The sequence below is a fragment of the Photinus pyralis genome, unplaced genomic scaffold (assembly GCF_008802855.1).
Source record: "Photinus pyralis isolate 1611_PpyrPB1 unplaced genomic scaffold, Ppyr1.3 Ppyr1.4_LG4, whole genome shotgun sequence".
Taxonomy (NCBI): domain Eukaryota; kingdom Metazoa; phylum Arthropoda; class Insecta; order Coleoptera; family Lampyridae; genus Photinus; species Photinus pyralis.
In genome coordinates this window covers 36092303-36108663 of record NW_022170511.1, presented here as the reverse complement: position 1 = coordinate 36108663, position 16361 = coordinate 36092303, and the positions used below count along the sequence as shown (strand labels likewise).

At 35.4% G+C, this 16361-nt stretch overlaps 1 protein-coding gene and 1 long non-coding RNA gene across 2 annotated transcripts in view; both read right to left on the bottom strand.

Annotated features, from left to right (window-relative positions):
• Positions 1–2175: 2175 nt before the first annotated feature.
• On the bottom strand, positions 2176–2765 carry LOC116167805. Its single transcript, XR_004144650.1, has 3 exons — positions 2636–2765; positions 2450–2584; positions 2176–2398 (listed from the first exon to the last, which is right to left on the bottom strand). It is a non-coding gene; the product is annotated as an uncharacterized LOC116167805 (long non-coding RNA).
• A 6764-nt stretch (positions 2766–9529) lies between these two features.
• Positions 9530–16361, bottom strand: part of LOC116169111 (metabotropic glutamate receptor 2-like) — a 53269-nt gene continuing 46437 nt past the window's right edge. The window contains exons 7-8 of the mRNA XM_031485139.1: positions 15683–15853; positions 9530–9643 (exon numbers count right to left, since the gene is read on the bottom strand). Of these exons, the coding sequence (XP_031340999.1) occupies positions 9530–9643; positions 15683–15853 (285 nt within the window). The remainder of the gene's footprint in view (positions 9644–15682; positions 15854–16361) is intronic.

Genomic DNA, 16361 nt, shown 5'->3' with positions numbered 1-16361 from the left:
TGGAACAAAGGAAAAACTAACATTAGTTTTATAATTTAGGTTTGCGCATGCGCAGTTCCAACTTTCTTATTTAGAAAAGCATTGAAATGAAATTCTTCTCATAAACTGAAATTGAAATAGCACGTCAACAATGGATTGCCCATGTGCAACGCTATCTATCATATTTGTGGGCGGATTTTTACGATTTTAACAGAAGTTGCATCTTACAAATGGGAAATGAATGCAAGTGGAAATGCGCTTTATGTAAATCGTTTACGATTACTTTTTAACTTGTTTAGATGGTGTGTTCACTTCCTATTTCCCGTCTAAGTTTCTGTTTTGCTTTGTTTCTATTCCCTCACATCGGTCCCTGGACCCTGGTTCTCGTTTCCTGTCCCGATTCTTATTTCCGCGTATGCTTAAAGTTTCCCGGTCCGACTAAAACTAAAAAACTAAATTTTACTATATCTCTACTCGTTTTTTTTCCTGTCCCGGTTTCCCGTGTCGGTTTGGAAATTTTGGAAAACTTCAGAAATGGAAATGCGCAGAAATTTCAGAAATGGGAAATTTTAGAATTGTTCGGATATATCACAAATTTCTAAGACACGTTTGTTGCTTACAAATGAGGGAAATGTGACGAAAACAGGAAAACAGTTTTGTTCGTGTCATTGAAGGTGAAAGTCTTTGAAATTAGGTTAAGATCAGAGGTTGGAAGTCATATGAAATATTAATAGGTTGCGGTTCCTCACTACTTAGGCAGAACTTTTTAGGGGTTCCGGGGTAATTTTCGGTTCCGGTTCCAGTTTTTTTTTCGGTTTGCGCTCTGAATAAAGACGAGAATTTTGATTTTGTGACTTGAAATTTATTGCAAATTTTACTACCCGAACGTAATTCACAAGACAAGATTTTATTCTTGGACAACAAAATAAATGTGTCTTTTTTATTTGATTGTCGCGAATTTTCTAGAGCGGTATCAAGGCGCCATCAAGTCGATAAATGATTAGTTACTGGCGATAAGCAATTAAGCGGACGTGACGTATTCTTTCCAGGAAGAATGATATGTTAACTCTATAATTCTCTAGAACACTCACTCTGAATAAACGGGACAATTTTGATTAATGCAGAGTTCCCACACTAATTCCTACCAACTTAACATTTGCGAACTTTAATTACGTGTGTGTTTGTAATACTAAACAATGTCACCTGAATCTCACCCGGAATTTGGGGGAGGAATACGGTTCGTGTCACAAAAAAGAGTCCGAGATAGCCGAAGGCGAGATCGGCATAAATCACCTTAAATTCTACGTCATACGATTCCAGTGTCGAAATGTCGAGTTCATGCCATCGGCATAGATCAACCGTTAGGCCGGAATTTTCGGCAGTAATACGTTCGGGTCAAGAAATACTGAGCCTATACTTAAGGCGAGCTCGGCAAAGCTGACTGCTCGCCTGGCTGACAACGAACTGAAAACTCGTTCTTTGGCTCTAATAATAACGGTACCGGCTTCGGTTATTATAACTTCTTGAATAACGGTTCCGGTTCCAAGTAAGGGGCTCATAAATGTAATCGGTTCTGTTCGGTTCCGGTTCCAACTCCTGCTTAAGGTACAGTTCGGCCTGAAATGCAAAGATACCTCGTGTCCCTCCCTCTAAAGGTTGACAATATTCAGCTTTTCGCTGGCAAAAAATCTGACGAACCTGAAGAATTGGAGGAGCGGGGAAATCTGAAAATTGAATTGATAAATCAAGAGGACACAAAGCACCAAAGGAAACCTCCGAGGTCCTGAGTTGGTTGCCTAACGCCGTCATCTGTGTCGGCTGTCCCCCAATCACCGGGCAGAGACACTCTTGGTAGACTACCAACCGTTAGGCCGGAATATTAGGCAGTAATACGTTCCGGTCAAGAAATACTGACCCTATACTAAAGCCGAGCGAGCCGAAGGCGAGCTCGGCATAGTTGACTGGCTGAAAACGAACTGAAAACTAGTTCTTTGGCACTAATTATAACCGTACCGGTTTCGGTTATTATAACTTAACGGTTCCGGTTCCAAGTAAAGGGCTCATAAATGTTATCGGATCCGGTACCGGTTCTTTTCGGTTCCGGTTCCAACCCCTGGTTGTAATCTCTGACCATCAGCCGGGTTAGATTCAAATATGAGGCTCAATGGATGTAGTGCGTTAGTAAAAATGTGGCAATTGCACCAAACAATTTTATTTAAGCTTCTCAAATGTTACAATTGCCTCAAATAGGCACACAGTTTCGTTTGGAAATAAACTGACCCTTAAAGAGGATTTTTGTTACAATAATGAGTTGTACAGTCTCGACACTGGATAATTTTTCGTGTCTGTTTCATAGAAGGACAAGGTGATTTGCCCTGCGCAACGTCGCATTGTCTCACATATTTCATTGACCCGTTCACTACGGAAGAAATAGAACAATAGGAATTGCAATTATTAATCTTTTATTTACCATTTTCCGAATATTCAAGGCATATGCGCGATCCACCTTTAGGTGGATATGGACACATATCTTCGTCTGTAACTCCCGATCCACTTTGGCAGTTAGCGTGGCCCTTTGTGCTGTCGCAATCGTAGCATCTCAGTGCTGAAATTGTTTTGAGTCTTCTGAAAAAGATTGGTGTAAGAAAGTACTCACCTCCCATAACAGCATGAACCAAAAAGAGAGTAGCCAATAGTGTTTTGATATACATGGTGAAAATACAACTGGCTCACCTGACACACGTAATTATACCACCTACCCAAAAAGTAAAGGGAATTAGATTAGATTAATTTGGTGGTTCAAGTGTCGCAAAACATGGTATCGTTATCAAACGTACTCATCTTTAGAGGTTTGTTTACGGCCTCATTTAGAAGCATGTTTTTTTGTTCATTAATTTTGGATGGATTTTATTACGTCCATGCAGAAGTTCCGCACCTGTACCCTGTTCACCGAAACCCGAATATCAAGATAAAATGGAACCTCTACGGCACTGGCAAAAATTTTAAGGACAATTAATTTTTTTCATCCACGGCTAGCTCAGTAATAAAAATGTTTTTTATATCACTTATCTTGCGGAAGTTTGGCCCTTTATCGTCCTCTTCGTGATGAATGCAAATTTTGCCGGAAGAAAACTTCGTATGAATCGCAAATCCAAGCAAACCGACTTCAATTTGTGATTGTGATTATCCAAACGATTACGCCAATGACACACTTTTGTCCACGTTCTCTATGAAGTGGTGTATGTGTACATTTCATACAAGTTTTAAAAAAAACTTTTTGAAAATGATTAAGCGACCACCTGTTATATTCTGCACTAATTCACAGAATCAAACAGGGCCAGGTTGCGATGGAAACGAAACGAAAAACGGTACTTGTGAATGTTGTCGGCTAGATCCTACGCTGTGTTAACTAGGCGGTTCTTTTATGAGCTAGGAGGCATAATCGGGAAGGGAATTGAACAAAATGCAGAATTTTGTGCGTAAGATATGACCAGAACAAATAAAATATATCACCCACACAACAGGGCGATACTTAAAAAAAACCTTTTATGGACAAAAAACCTGGCGTAACTCATACAAATTGTAACAGTTTGTTTTTACCATTACATAAACAGTCGCATTTGTTTTATGGTGACTCTCTTTTTCGACAAGCACGTTGAGCGAAGCGGGTCTAATTGCACAAATTATTGAATAGTGTTTTGGCCCTGTTGTGGTGGTTAATGTCGTAATTGTTGGACGCGAGCTAAGGCACTTTTCTCTCCAATTTTGGGAGAATATATTGGATTTAATAATCTGCAAGCGGAAAAGACGAAGTACAAAACACATCCGCGATCAATTTAGGCAAAAATGATCAATTTCGTGTACGTAAAAACGTACCTTCATTCCAGCATCGGCTTCAAGTAATTTAACACGAAAAGTACATGTAAGAATGCCCGTTAAAATTATATAAATAGAAGTAATGTTAATTAGAGGACCTCCTTCTTGTATTGCTGAGGCACCGTCCGGCAGCGGGAACGAGATTGAGGAAGCAACATAATATGACAGTTCTATTGCCATTTCCAGAAAACTGACATAAGGGTAGTAGGGGTTATAGAGAACGGGTTATCGTGCGTTTCTTTGCTTTTAATATAATTTTCCGGAAATGGTAATTCAATCTTTTTTTGCTGGGGGTTTCCCATACCTCCAGTCCCTCCGCTAATACGTTCCCTGCAGTACTTCTTATTATTTTGTTCCCAAAACCCATCATGAGATTGTTGTAGACCTAACATTTTGTGGAAGGAAGCGTTACTGGGGGGTATGGAATATCCCCCACCATATTAACGACAGTTTGTACACTGCCTGTTTTTGAGCCCCGAAAAAAAAATTGTCTCAGATCGACTCGGAAAAAAAATTTTCTTATAGAATGTGGCCTGTAGAATCCATAATTTCAAACAGTTCCAAGATTGGGCTACTAGTTCAAAAGTTACAGCCCTTTGAATTTTTTTTCGAAATTGGTTTCTAGTCTATAACTTTTGATTGAGAAGTCTGATCGAAAAAGTACGAATTGATTTGGATTCTACGCACCCAAATTAATAAGAAAAAGTGTTTTCCCGAGAAATTTTGGTGTAGTCGATTTTTGGTAAAAAAGGAAGGTTATACACTGCCTTTTTTTGAGCCCCGAAAAAAAAATTGTCTCAGATCGACCCGGAAAAAAAATTTTCTTATAGAATGTGGCCTGTAGAATCCATAATTTCAAACAGTTCCAAGATTGGGCTACTAGTTCAAAAGTTACAGCCCTTTGAATTTTTTTTTCGAAATTGGTTTCTAGTCTATAACTTTTGATTGAGAAGTCTGATCGAAAAAGTACGAATTGTTTTGGATTCTACGCACCCAAATTAATAAGAAAAAGTGTTTTCCCGAGAAAATTTGGTGTAGTCGATTTTTGGTAAAAAAGGAAGGTTATACACTGCCTTTTTTTGAACCCCGAAATAAAAATTGTCTCAGATCGACCCGGAAAAAAAATTTTCTTATAGAATGTTGCCTGTAGAATCCATAATTTCAAACAGTTCCAAGATTGGGCTACTAGTTCAAAAGTTACAGCCCTTTGAATTTTTCTTCGAAATTGGTTTCTAGTCTATAACCTTTGATTGAGAAGTCTGATCGAAAAAATACGAATTGATTTGGATTCTACGCACCAAAATTAATAAGAAAAAGTGTTTTTCCGAGAAATTTGGGTGTAGTCAATTTTTGGTAAAAAAGGAAGGTTATACACTGCCTTTTTTGAACCCCGAAATAAAAATTGTCGCAGATCGACCCGGAAACAAATTTTCTTATAGAATGTGGCCTGTAGAATCCATCATTTCAAACAGTTCCAAGATTGGGCTACTAGTTCAAAAGTTACAGGCCTTTGAATTTTTTTCGAAATTGGTTTCTAGTCTATAACTTTTGAATGAGAAGTCTGATCGAAAAAGTACGAATTGATGTGGATTCTACGCACCCAACCCAAATTAATAAGAAAGTGTTTTCCCGAGAAATTTTGGTGTACTCGAATTTTGGTAAAAAAGGAAAATTATACACAGGGGCGGACTGGGTACTTACGGGTCATTAAAGTATTAGTGTAGTAATGAAGGTGCCGGGGGGGGGGGGGGTTAGCTCTGAGGTGCACCACAAAAACATTTTAAAGTACTCCTTTCTCGAAAATAATTACCATACAGTTTTTTTTTAAATTGCAGCTGATAATTAAAAGTAACAAAATATACAATCCACACGAGGTGCGTCGCCTATCATTGTATTTCAGCACTTTCATGCTACGACAAAAAATGATAAATTCATTGTAAAACACTTCAATTAAAACAGAATTTTTTAACAACCTAACATCAACCCCAATTAGAGAAACGTGTTAATAATTTATTAATAGTGCAAGAAACTAAATACAGCACATACTTATAAATTTCCAACGGGCCATTATGATCTACAGGCTAGGTGGCAATTTTGGTACAGCAACCTCAGAGGAGGAAACGAAATATGTGGTCCTAAATGCAGTCGTGGGGCAACATTGTATCACTTTACTTTTTCAACATTTCTTTTCTCATCACTTCAAAAGATTCAAAGAATTTTAGCTTTAACTTATCGTTTCATACATTTAGTCTAGTATGCAGATAATTTTGACTTGCAAAAGGTGATGCAAAAGATTTTATTATTTTAAATGGTCCATTTGGGTCCAAATAACATGTATTTGAAGAGTGCACTCCAATTTTTTCCCGGCACAACTTTTGGCAGCCAAAAAACCTCAAAATGTTTGGACTTTTTTCAGTTTTTCGCTTAAAACTCGAAAACGGTCCACATTTTATATGAATAACACTTCTTTAGTAAGTAAATTAAAGAAAACACAATTCTGCGTCGATGAAAGGATGAACAAACAAAATCGGTCCAATAGAAAAATTGTTAAAAGCGATCAATAAAGACCCATTTTGTGCAACTTTTCTAAAAACTGAGTTAACCTTTTTTTAATGCGTTGTGGCTGCTAAAGGAACGATAAAGATTGTAGGACACCCGAGTTCAAAAAGTACCAAAAATTTAAAATTGGATCAATTTTTGAAATTTGTTGGAAATTATTGAACGAGCCGGAATGAACAAGACTCGTCCAAATTGCTTGAATAGCTCTCCCAACACCACCCTTTCACTGCAACTGATGCCCTCATGTCAAAACCAAAGCCAAAACCACGTCTTTTGTTCAAGTTACTAATGATTTTGGACATTTTCGACTTTCTACATTATTTCAAGTTATTTCTAAATTGTACTTGTTTTTAAAAACGCACCAAAACTTCTATTTCCAAATCGTTTGTGGTTGCGTTACCACCATTATAATTTCATTTCTGAAATTCCTTAACTAACACGCTTCAACTACAGTATTTTTAGTTAATTTTCGCATCAAATTTAATGAGCTTGGTCGGATAAATAGCACTCGATATTTAGAACATCTCTAAAACCGTCGTTTTAGATGTTACACTTACCCAAACCACGTTTTTACGCAATGGGCTAAAGAATTTTAATTTTCTACAGCATTTCTAATGAGATTTACCACATCCTTAGGGGCGTCGTTTGGGAATCAAAAAAGCACCTCCTTGGGTAGGAATTTTACAGATCAGAAAGGCATGCCCGAAACCTGGGTATATCCGCAAGTTCGATAGTTTCATTTGTCATGGTTGCCGAGACAAATACCATTAAACACTCGTGCAAGATGTAATATAAGTTCAAGACAAAATTATCTCGTCCGATTGGTCTGAATATGCGAAAAATGAAAATCCACTTTTCGATTCTTCAATGCTAAAGAAGTTTGTGAATACGTTGATATATGAATGAATTTTTGGACCAATTAAATGACTCTAATAAGGGCCCGGATTTAACCTGAATACAGAGAGAAAGAATGAAATTGCTAGTCACCCTTTTCGTACAGTTTTTAGGCTTGATTGAAACTAACGGCAGTAACATGTGTGGAGGTAAATTTCCATATACAATATTTAGCCACACTTGACCTATTGTCCAACTCCAAAATCATTTTGCATTGTATGCCCAATGTTTAAATGTAAAAATGCAAATTACTTACGGCATTTTACGCGGTACCTAATCTGTGCTTGTGAAAATTCACCCTTAGCTTTCTTGCTTTCGGTACTAGGCACTCTCCTTCGAACCATTTGAAAATTTTGGAAACCATTCCGCACAATATGCACTGCACGCGTTAACACGATCGAATGATTTGATCATAAGTTATATTTTTGATATGGAGGGGCGGTAACGTAAGTAGGTAGAGATTAATCACCTCATGCGCTTATCTGCACGTGCGGTCACTTTTACCTTTCAATAATTGTTTTGCCGTACCGAATGAAGTCGTTCCTGATAAAATATGACATGTGAACTACAATTTTTTAACCCATGAGATTGTGTTCTAAATTAATTTTCATTCTCACATGGAAGAAGTCAAAATCGGACTTTCCGTGTCTACCTTCCAATTGCATTTTGTCACTGAAATAGCTTTCTTTGAACATTCTTCCAGAATCAATCAAAAAGCGAACTGTGGTTGATAATGAAAGCATATTAAAGCATATTAAATAAAAAAATCCCACGAATTGGAACTGGAAAATTGAGAACCTTTAACGATTCAATGTTTTCGTGAAACGTATCCAAAAGTAAACTTAAATCTTTGGAAGTAGGGCGCTGCAAAGCAGTGGCGGTTTGTAAATGTTGATTTGATAAATTTCAACCAACGACAAACCTTTAATAATATTGTGAGCTTCGTCGCGTACTGAAGTTATCAAATGAAATTTTTTGATTTTGGAGATGCCGTCATTGTTATGCCCCAATGAATTAAATAAGTCTATGAATTCCTTGATATTACCAGCAAACTTTGGGATTTGAATTTTTGTACTGATTTTGCGTTAGAATTTTCTGTATGTATATGAGATTTATTAATTATAACACATAAGGCCTTCATTAAAAAAAAATGTCTGAACGAATCCTGTCATGTTCCGGAAAATCCTCATCTTTAACTAACCCTATGATATAATTGTGATATTCTTGAAATTCCTTACAAATGTTATCTACTTGAAGTGCTCTCGCCAAGAAGATCGCTTTTCTTGATTTATCTAACTCCTCTTCGCCTTCCCGTCAAGTTTCTTTTAATCTAGCAATTGCGGTATTTCGTAAAAGAACAGATTTGTTAAATTTAGTTGCTACGGTTGGGTATCGTTATACGGTTATATAATACGGAACTACAATGCGACCAGGTACATACACATAGAACGCATACACGCCAAAATTGTATCGCTGTTGATAACGACACAACCTTGCCGTTGCGTACCAAAATGATTGAATTTGCTTATTTATCTTAATAACGTAATTGCGTAATTAAGCAATTTTATTAGTAAGGATTAATGCGTGTATAATTTATGTGGTGGCAATATGAAATTACCGTAACCAAACTACTATCAAAGTAAAAATCAATTATGATTATAATTTATGAAATGGTAATTAAAAGGATTTAAATCCGGGACGAAGGACCATCAATGTTTGCGTAGTAGAACTGCACTTACCCCAATTAACCATTATTTTATGGGCACCAACTTTTTTGATCTACTCTCCTTTTTCGGAACTGCCAGGATTGGGATGGGATACCAATATGGACGGATTCATAAATTAAATCTGATTTCACAAAAGGATATAATTCCGAACTTGACAAGTAGAGAGGGCAACATCGCACAAGGACTGCCATAGTTCGCTTTTTTAAGTACAATTCGGGCTGCTATTAAAGTAGGTTGAAGGAAGGTTACAAATTCGGTTATTATAATTAAATCTGGATGATAGTTATCCTCCGTTACTATTAGATCAAAGATTAAACTCTGGTAATCAATTTAGAGAAAGTAAATGAGTTCAATTCATTGTATTCGTAAGAGATATTTCTTTGGCTTAGGATCGCAGTATTTTCTGGTCGGTTCCCAGATCATTTTTGAAACGGAATGAAATCACGTGTTTTTACAAAATTGCTGCTTTTACTTCATGTTCGGAACTTTTACCATCAGACGTAATGCCTGCTAATGCATATGGTACTCAAAAAGTTACAAACAAACTTTAATTCTCTCTGAAAAGTGCAGCTCATCCCTGATATATTTAAGCGCAGTGTAGATATACTCTGTAAATAAAAGGTAGCGATATCAAAACTTCATTATTACCTTAACAATTTAGAATTAGATATAGTCATTAGCACAACCAAAGACGAAGTAGAGAAATTTGACTCAGAGATTTTTCAAAGTTTAAATAAAAAATTAACCAACTTAAAGAAATTAAAATCTAACTTAAATTACAATCCCCCTGATCCAAGTTTCTTCTTCAATTTTCACAAAAACGTGATAAATCTAAGTACGACCACCTTCGATAAGGACGAAACTGACATCTTAAATCTAGGCCTTAAGCACAATCCATTTAATATGAACAAAAATACTCTTCAAGATTTTAAAATAAACCTAGAATGCATTTTGCACAAAATCAATTCCAACAACCCTCAGGTAGACACTAACTCCATCAGAGCAAGTTGTCTCCACAAATTGAATAAATATAAACCCATCTCGGGGAAATTTAATAAATCAATTCTGAGAACTTTGAAATCCATCAAATCAAAATCAATTGATAACAACCTCATCTTTACCAAAGCGGACAAAGGTAATGCTCTTGTAATCATGAATAAAGAAGATTATGTCCGAAAAGTGGAGAATTTCCTTAAAGGGGATGATTTCAGTAACTCGAAGATAAATTTTAATAACTTTACAGTAAATTTCAGAAAGTTTATTCACTCTTATAAGGACTTCATCAAAACTGAATTCAACCTTTATTACACGTCTTTCCTTCTTATGAATCCATCCATCCCCAGATTGTATGCTCTTCCAAAAATCCACAAACCCAACAACCCGATACGACCCATCGTTTCTTTTACCAACACACCAGTACACAAACTATCTACGTGGTTAAACTCGTATTTGACAACCCTTTTACCATGGTCCTCCCCACATTCAATATCGAACTCCATTCAATTTGCTCATGAACTTTCAAAAACTAAGATTTCAGAATCACAACGCCTCATTTCCTTTGATATAGTAAATTTGTTTCCTAGCGTCCCATACGGAGAGTGGAGATCTATAGTTCAAAATTTACTTTCAGATTCTAATGCCTCAGATCAAACTTCAGAATTTTTAATCAAATGTTTAGATCAGTGTTTGAACCAAAATTTCTTTTTCTTCAATAAAAAACAATATACACAAAATTCCGGTCTCCCTATGGGGAATAACCTTTCGCGTTTACTTGCTGAAATATTCTTATCAAATCTAGAAATCAAAAAACTCTTATCCAACCCTACCATCAAGAAACACTTTAAATTTTATAAACGCTATGTAGATGACATCTTTGTGATATTTGAAGGCAATGACTCCGATTTAAACAATTTCATTAATATCTTAAATACCTTACATAAAAACTTAAAATTTACCCTCGAATTAGAGTCCCACAAAACCCTCAATTTTTAGATCTCTCAATTGAACATCTAGGCCAAAAACTCGATATTGGAATTTATAGAAAACCCACCACCACCAGTACTATAATCCACTTCACCTCCTTTCATCCTCTCCAACATAAACTTGCAGCATTCAGATTCTATTTTCACAGACTTTTTAATTTACCCTTAAACCAAACCAAATACAACGCAGAACTCCAGATTATTTACCAACTAGCCGCCCAAAATGATTACCCGTTAAAATTGATTCAAAATCTCCAATTCAAACTCCTTCATAAATCCGAGATCCACAATACCACCAGTTTATCCCTCTTACAAGAAGATACTCCAACCACATATCAAGTATTGCCTTATATCGGAGAATTTTCTCATAGTTTTCAAAACACCTTTCGAAAGTATAACATCCGCATAATCTTTACAGCCAACAGCAATCTAAAGTCAGTTCTTTCACACACAAAAGACCAAATCCCTCTAATAGACAAATCCGGCATTTACAAACTTAATTGCCCCACCTGTAAATCTTCCTACATTGGCCAAACAGGGAGAAAATTTTCTACTAGGTTTCAAGAACACTTCCAATGTATTAAAAACAATAATTCCTCCTCAATAAAATCCCCTTTCGCTTCACACATCTTGGAAACGGGTCACTCCTTCAATCCGAACACCGATTTCGAAATTCTGCATATATGCAATAAAGGTATAAGATTGAACTTTCTGGAATTGAAAGAAATTCACCACCAAGTTAAAAAGAACCCGCACCTCTCTCTTAACGAAGTTCTCGGCTTTAATAACAATCTTCTGTTTTTACAATAATTTCAATTCACCCTATACATCTTTTCAAAATTTATAAATTTATCGATATGTCAGTTTCCTCTTATACCGAATTGTCAATCATTTCGAGACATGCCGTCTGCATGATCTCGAATTTAAATTTACTTAAATAATTTAAATATGTAGTCATCTCAATAGTTTCAATACTTTTATAAGTTTATTTTTTCCCCCCGTTCTTTTGAAATGTGTAAGTACCTTTTAGATAAGTTATTTTTAAATCTAAAACTTTGTCCATTTTTAGGTTAATCCAACTTTAATGTAATAATTCAACCCTCCGGTTGGTTGTCTTAACAAGGCTTGATAATAATTCGTCTTGAAACTTAGGACAACCTTTCCGTTTTAACCACCCTTCAGGTTTTTTCACTTGGCTTCGGCCAGTTAATAATTAAAAAACAACATGTTCGTCTTATCCGTCTTCAACGTTTGTAATTTACCGTTTTCCTGTTAACTTTCGCAGTAAGTACTAGCTCTTAATGTTTTCAAATTTGCTATATTGTGATACACTTCTAGTCGCCTGATGATGGCAGTAGGCCGAAACTATAGTCGCTTTTAACTTTAAAAACTTCAACGAATAAAACTATATGGGGAAGGTTTAGAGATTTTTGATAACATAATATATTTCAATCCCCATTTCGAGGAACGATGGATCCAACTCAAAAAAAAAAAAAAATCAAAACTCATTGCAGTATTGCATAAATATATTACTGTAAATTTAAATAACAGCTACAAAGACGTTGAGAAAGATTAAACAAATTAAAATAATCACTCTGTAAAATTTAATTAAACATGGATAGTAAATTGAGAACAGTGATAACTACATCTATCTCACGAGATTTCCGATATGATTACTATTTTTTATAAATTAAAGCTACACTGGATATACTCGGGTTATTGCAATTTGTTAACAGTTGCATATGGTTGGTACGCGCAATTATTGAACAAAAGAGTATCTGCAGAATCTTTTTGCACTGGATAACCAATGGCAAACTGTTTAGCGTTAATTCCGAACAACACTCAACAGCAAATTTAATGTTGAAATTAACAGAATGAAATTTCTATTAGCTACAGTAAAAAAGTGAAAAATCACGATTACCATTGTTCACTAATATGAGAACTTACAACGCCATTGAATAAATCCGAGTATAGCAGTTATAGTTCAACTCAAAGTAAGTTGTGTGCGATACATCACCAACAAAGCCCTTTAATTTAAATTAAACGGCACATCTACAACATTCTTTTAATAGCTCAACTGGAAACACGACCTTTTCGTCTCAGTCATGATCACGAATTATTTAAGCGGTGAGTTTCGCACAACTCAGTTTGAATTAAAGTATATTTTATTTATTTAATACTCTTAATTCTATGCTTAATAGGAACACAAATCTACACGTAAGTGACTATAGAAAATGAGTGCGATTTCAGTGTTTTACGACTTATCATAAATTTTACATCACAGAATAGGAATTAGTTGTTAAAATTATAAAAGCGCTTCTTTTGGAAAAACTAGGCATCATTTTGCACATTAAGGACAATAGTTAATTTTGCTAAACGCGTATTACTCACTATATCCTCATCTTTTAAAATAATTTACTACCCCCCATTAAGAAAAAGAACAATCTTACAGATTATTGTAAAAATTTCCTACGTATTCATCTGTTTCACATACACCGACCTTAGCTATAGCACCTATACTCCTGTGGCCATCACGCAACCTTCAGGATCAATATAATTAGCAGAGCTACTTACATATTCTAAATTTTACATATATACATACATCTCTTTTAAAGAGATCAATTATCGTTCATTGACTATCTCGTAACTGATATATTTTTGGAAATCCTAAAGGTACAGTCCGCGGTTTTGGTAGATACCAACCCTAAGATTATGGACGCGATTATTATACTGACTAATCTACATCTTGTATACTTACGTAAATATAATCGACACTCCAAAATAAAGCGCTTATTGTAACAAATATAGGTATATGCATAGGCCTAAAAGTACACTAACACAGATAGAAACTTTTTTGAGAACATTTAAGAGACCAAGTCGGTCTATCTTAGGTTGTACTAACGATTCAAGTTTATATACTATTATTATTACATAACAAAAATAATTATCTAATCTATCAACAATGTATACGGTAGAAGCACAAGTTCATTCATCAACAATAATGCAAAACGCCAGTTCGCAGAAAGTTTGATATGTTACCATTTCAAGTTAGTAGACGCAATTATAGGTTCGATTTTGCTGCACAATGACATTGATGAATGAACGCGTACATGTTAGGCTTTAGTTGACTAGCTACAAAATAAGAGTCGGCACTCTTTGAACAGATGGTATAAAGTTGTCGAAAGAGATTAGACTGTAGCCATTTATAATTAGTAATCACCGCCGAAACTTTAAAATTACATGGTGTCATAAGACATTTCAGCAACTGGTTGGAAATGGCATAAGTCTGAGTTAATTTCAGTTTTGAGTCAAATTCAACAGTGAATTATTTCTTTGTGAGCGAATTTGGGAATTTTCAGTAGTTCGTTCCCTAAAATGTCACATATTTGTCATGGAGTACAACTGTATTGGGACAGTGTAGCGTGTCTTTGTTTCCTTAGCCATTAATTAGGTTAGTAGTGAAAGTTAACTGTGAGTACAACTTAGGAACATTATAGAGAAGAATGACTACTCTTCCAAAGTGGAATTTAATAACATTTCAGATGATACTTCTTCTACCAGGTGAGCTCGGTTCTATTTCTAAGTTGTGCTAAATTTACTATTGATGTTAACATATCCCACTACAGCCTTTTAAGTAAAAGGTATACAGAAAAATGAAATTTTGTCATAAGATCCACTGTGCGATCATGAAATCACAATTCTTTGGCGAGTCGCTTACCTGTTTGCTTGGCCCCATTCTCACGGAGTTACAAATATTAAATCATTCGCCATGAGATGCGTTCAAGAAATTCCAAGTAAGTATAAAAACTGTTTCTTGGATGACTTACGAAAGGGTGAATATTATTTACAACAGTGCTTTGCGCAGGTATCGTCGCCAACGGATCGCAATACAATCGCAGCGCATCTAAAACATCTGAAATTATTAAATTCCGTTACAGGAACGGTTTGCTACAAATGGTTTTTGACGTTGCAAACACGGATCTTATATGGAAATTTGCAATCGTATAACACGTATTGAGGCAATTTACACAACGATGGGAACACTAACAAACATTACATAAACAAACCAATGAGTATCGCCCATTTGAACTATATCGGTGCCTTAGGAAGAACTTCCACCAAACTTCAATATTTTACAACATTACATCTTCTTTGCGAATGAATCTGAAATGCTGTAGATAGATGTATAAATAGTTTCCATTTAGCACACACTCAATGACCAGCATAAAATTTGACTTAATACCAAACTTGCACATTTAAGGAACATTCAGAAACATTTACATCAATATAGTTCGATCCACATTTAAGACAAACCATGCGAAACCATTTTTTTGTTAACAAATCCAGAAGCAAGAAAATATTGACATCAGTTGTATTAACAGTATGTAACAAAACACTTAACAAGAAACTATAACTAATAACATATAAGTGTACTGCCGCTGTTTAGAAGACAACAATTTGGCACAAATTATATATAGCAACGTTCACAATTCCGGGTACAGTAATTGTTATAAGGTTAAGGTCTAAAAAATTAAGCAATCGGTCGCAACTAATGACGTTCGGGTTAAAAATGGGCTGAAATTCATTTTGCTTACTTTTTAGATCTTTTCGACTTATCTAGTTTACATAAAATACAGAGTGGACTGTTGCAGAAATTTAACTTACTGAGCTTTCCACAACACTAGGATTGCGTACATTGCTCGGATCGCCATTCGCGTGCTTTGGACCCAACCTCGGAGACGATTTTGAATTGCTCGTCACCGATTGCATTGTTTGAGATTTGGGCCCGGTGAATCTCATGCTATAAGCCGGCCTGTTGCGATCTGCACCTCCAATCTGCAACAATTAATTGTAATTCATTACTTTGGTTCCCATTCGCAACATCTATTTAAGGAATTGAATGTAACTTCGGATTGGGTTAACAGATTTGCACATAATAGGTGCATTATATATAAAAAAAATAGAAAAAAGATATTAGAATTATAGTAAGAAAATTATTAAAAAGAAAATTTTAAGTATATAACTTAAGAAATTAAAAATCAAGTACTTTATTCGTGCCTAAGAGTTAATAATATACTATCTAAAGATGAGAAGTGGATGTTGCGCATGTTTGATATTTTATTGAATATGATATTATCAAATTAGATGAAAAAGTGAGAATATAAGTAAAAACCGCATTTTGAAATCTGTTTTCTAAGTAGTGATATTGCGAATTGCGAATATGAATATAAATGTTGCAATTAAAATTTGTGAATGTTCGTATTTTCGGCAGCTGTGAAATTAATGGTTCCATAGATATGGCCTGTGACCATTATTATTGGGACAGCCTGTACATACCGACGGA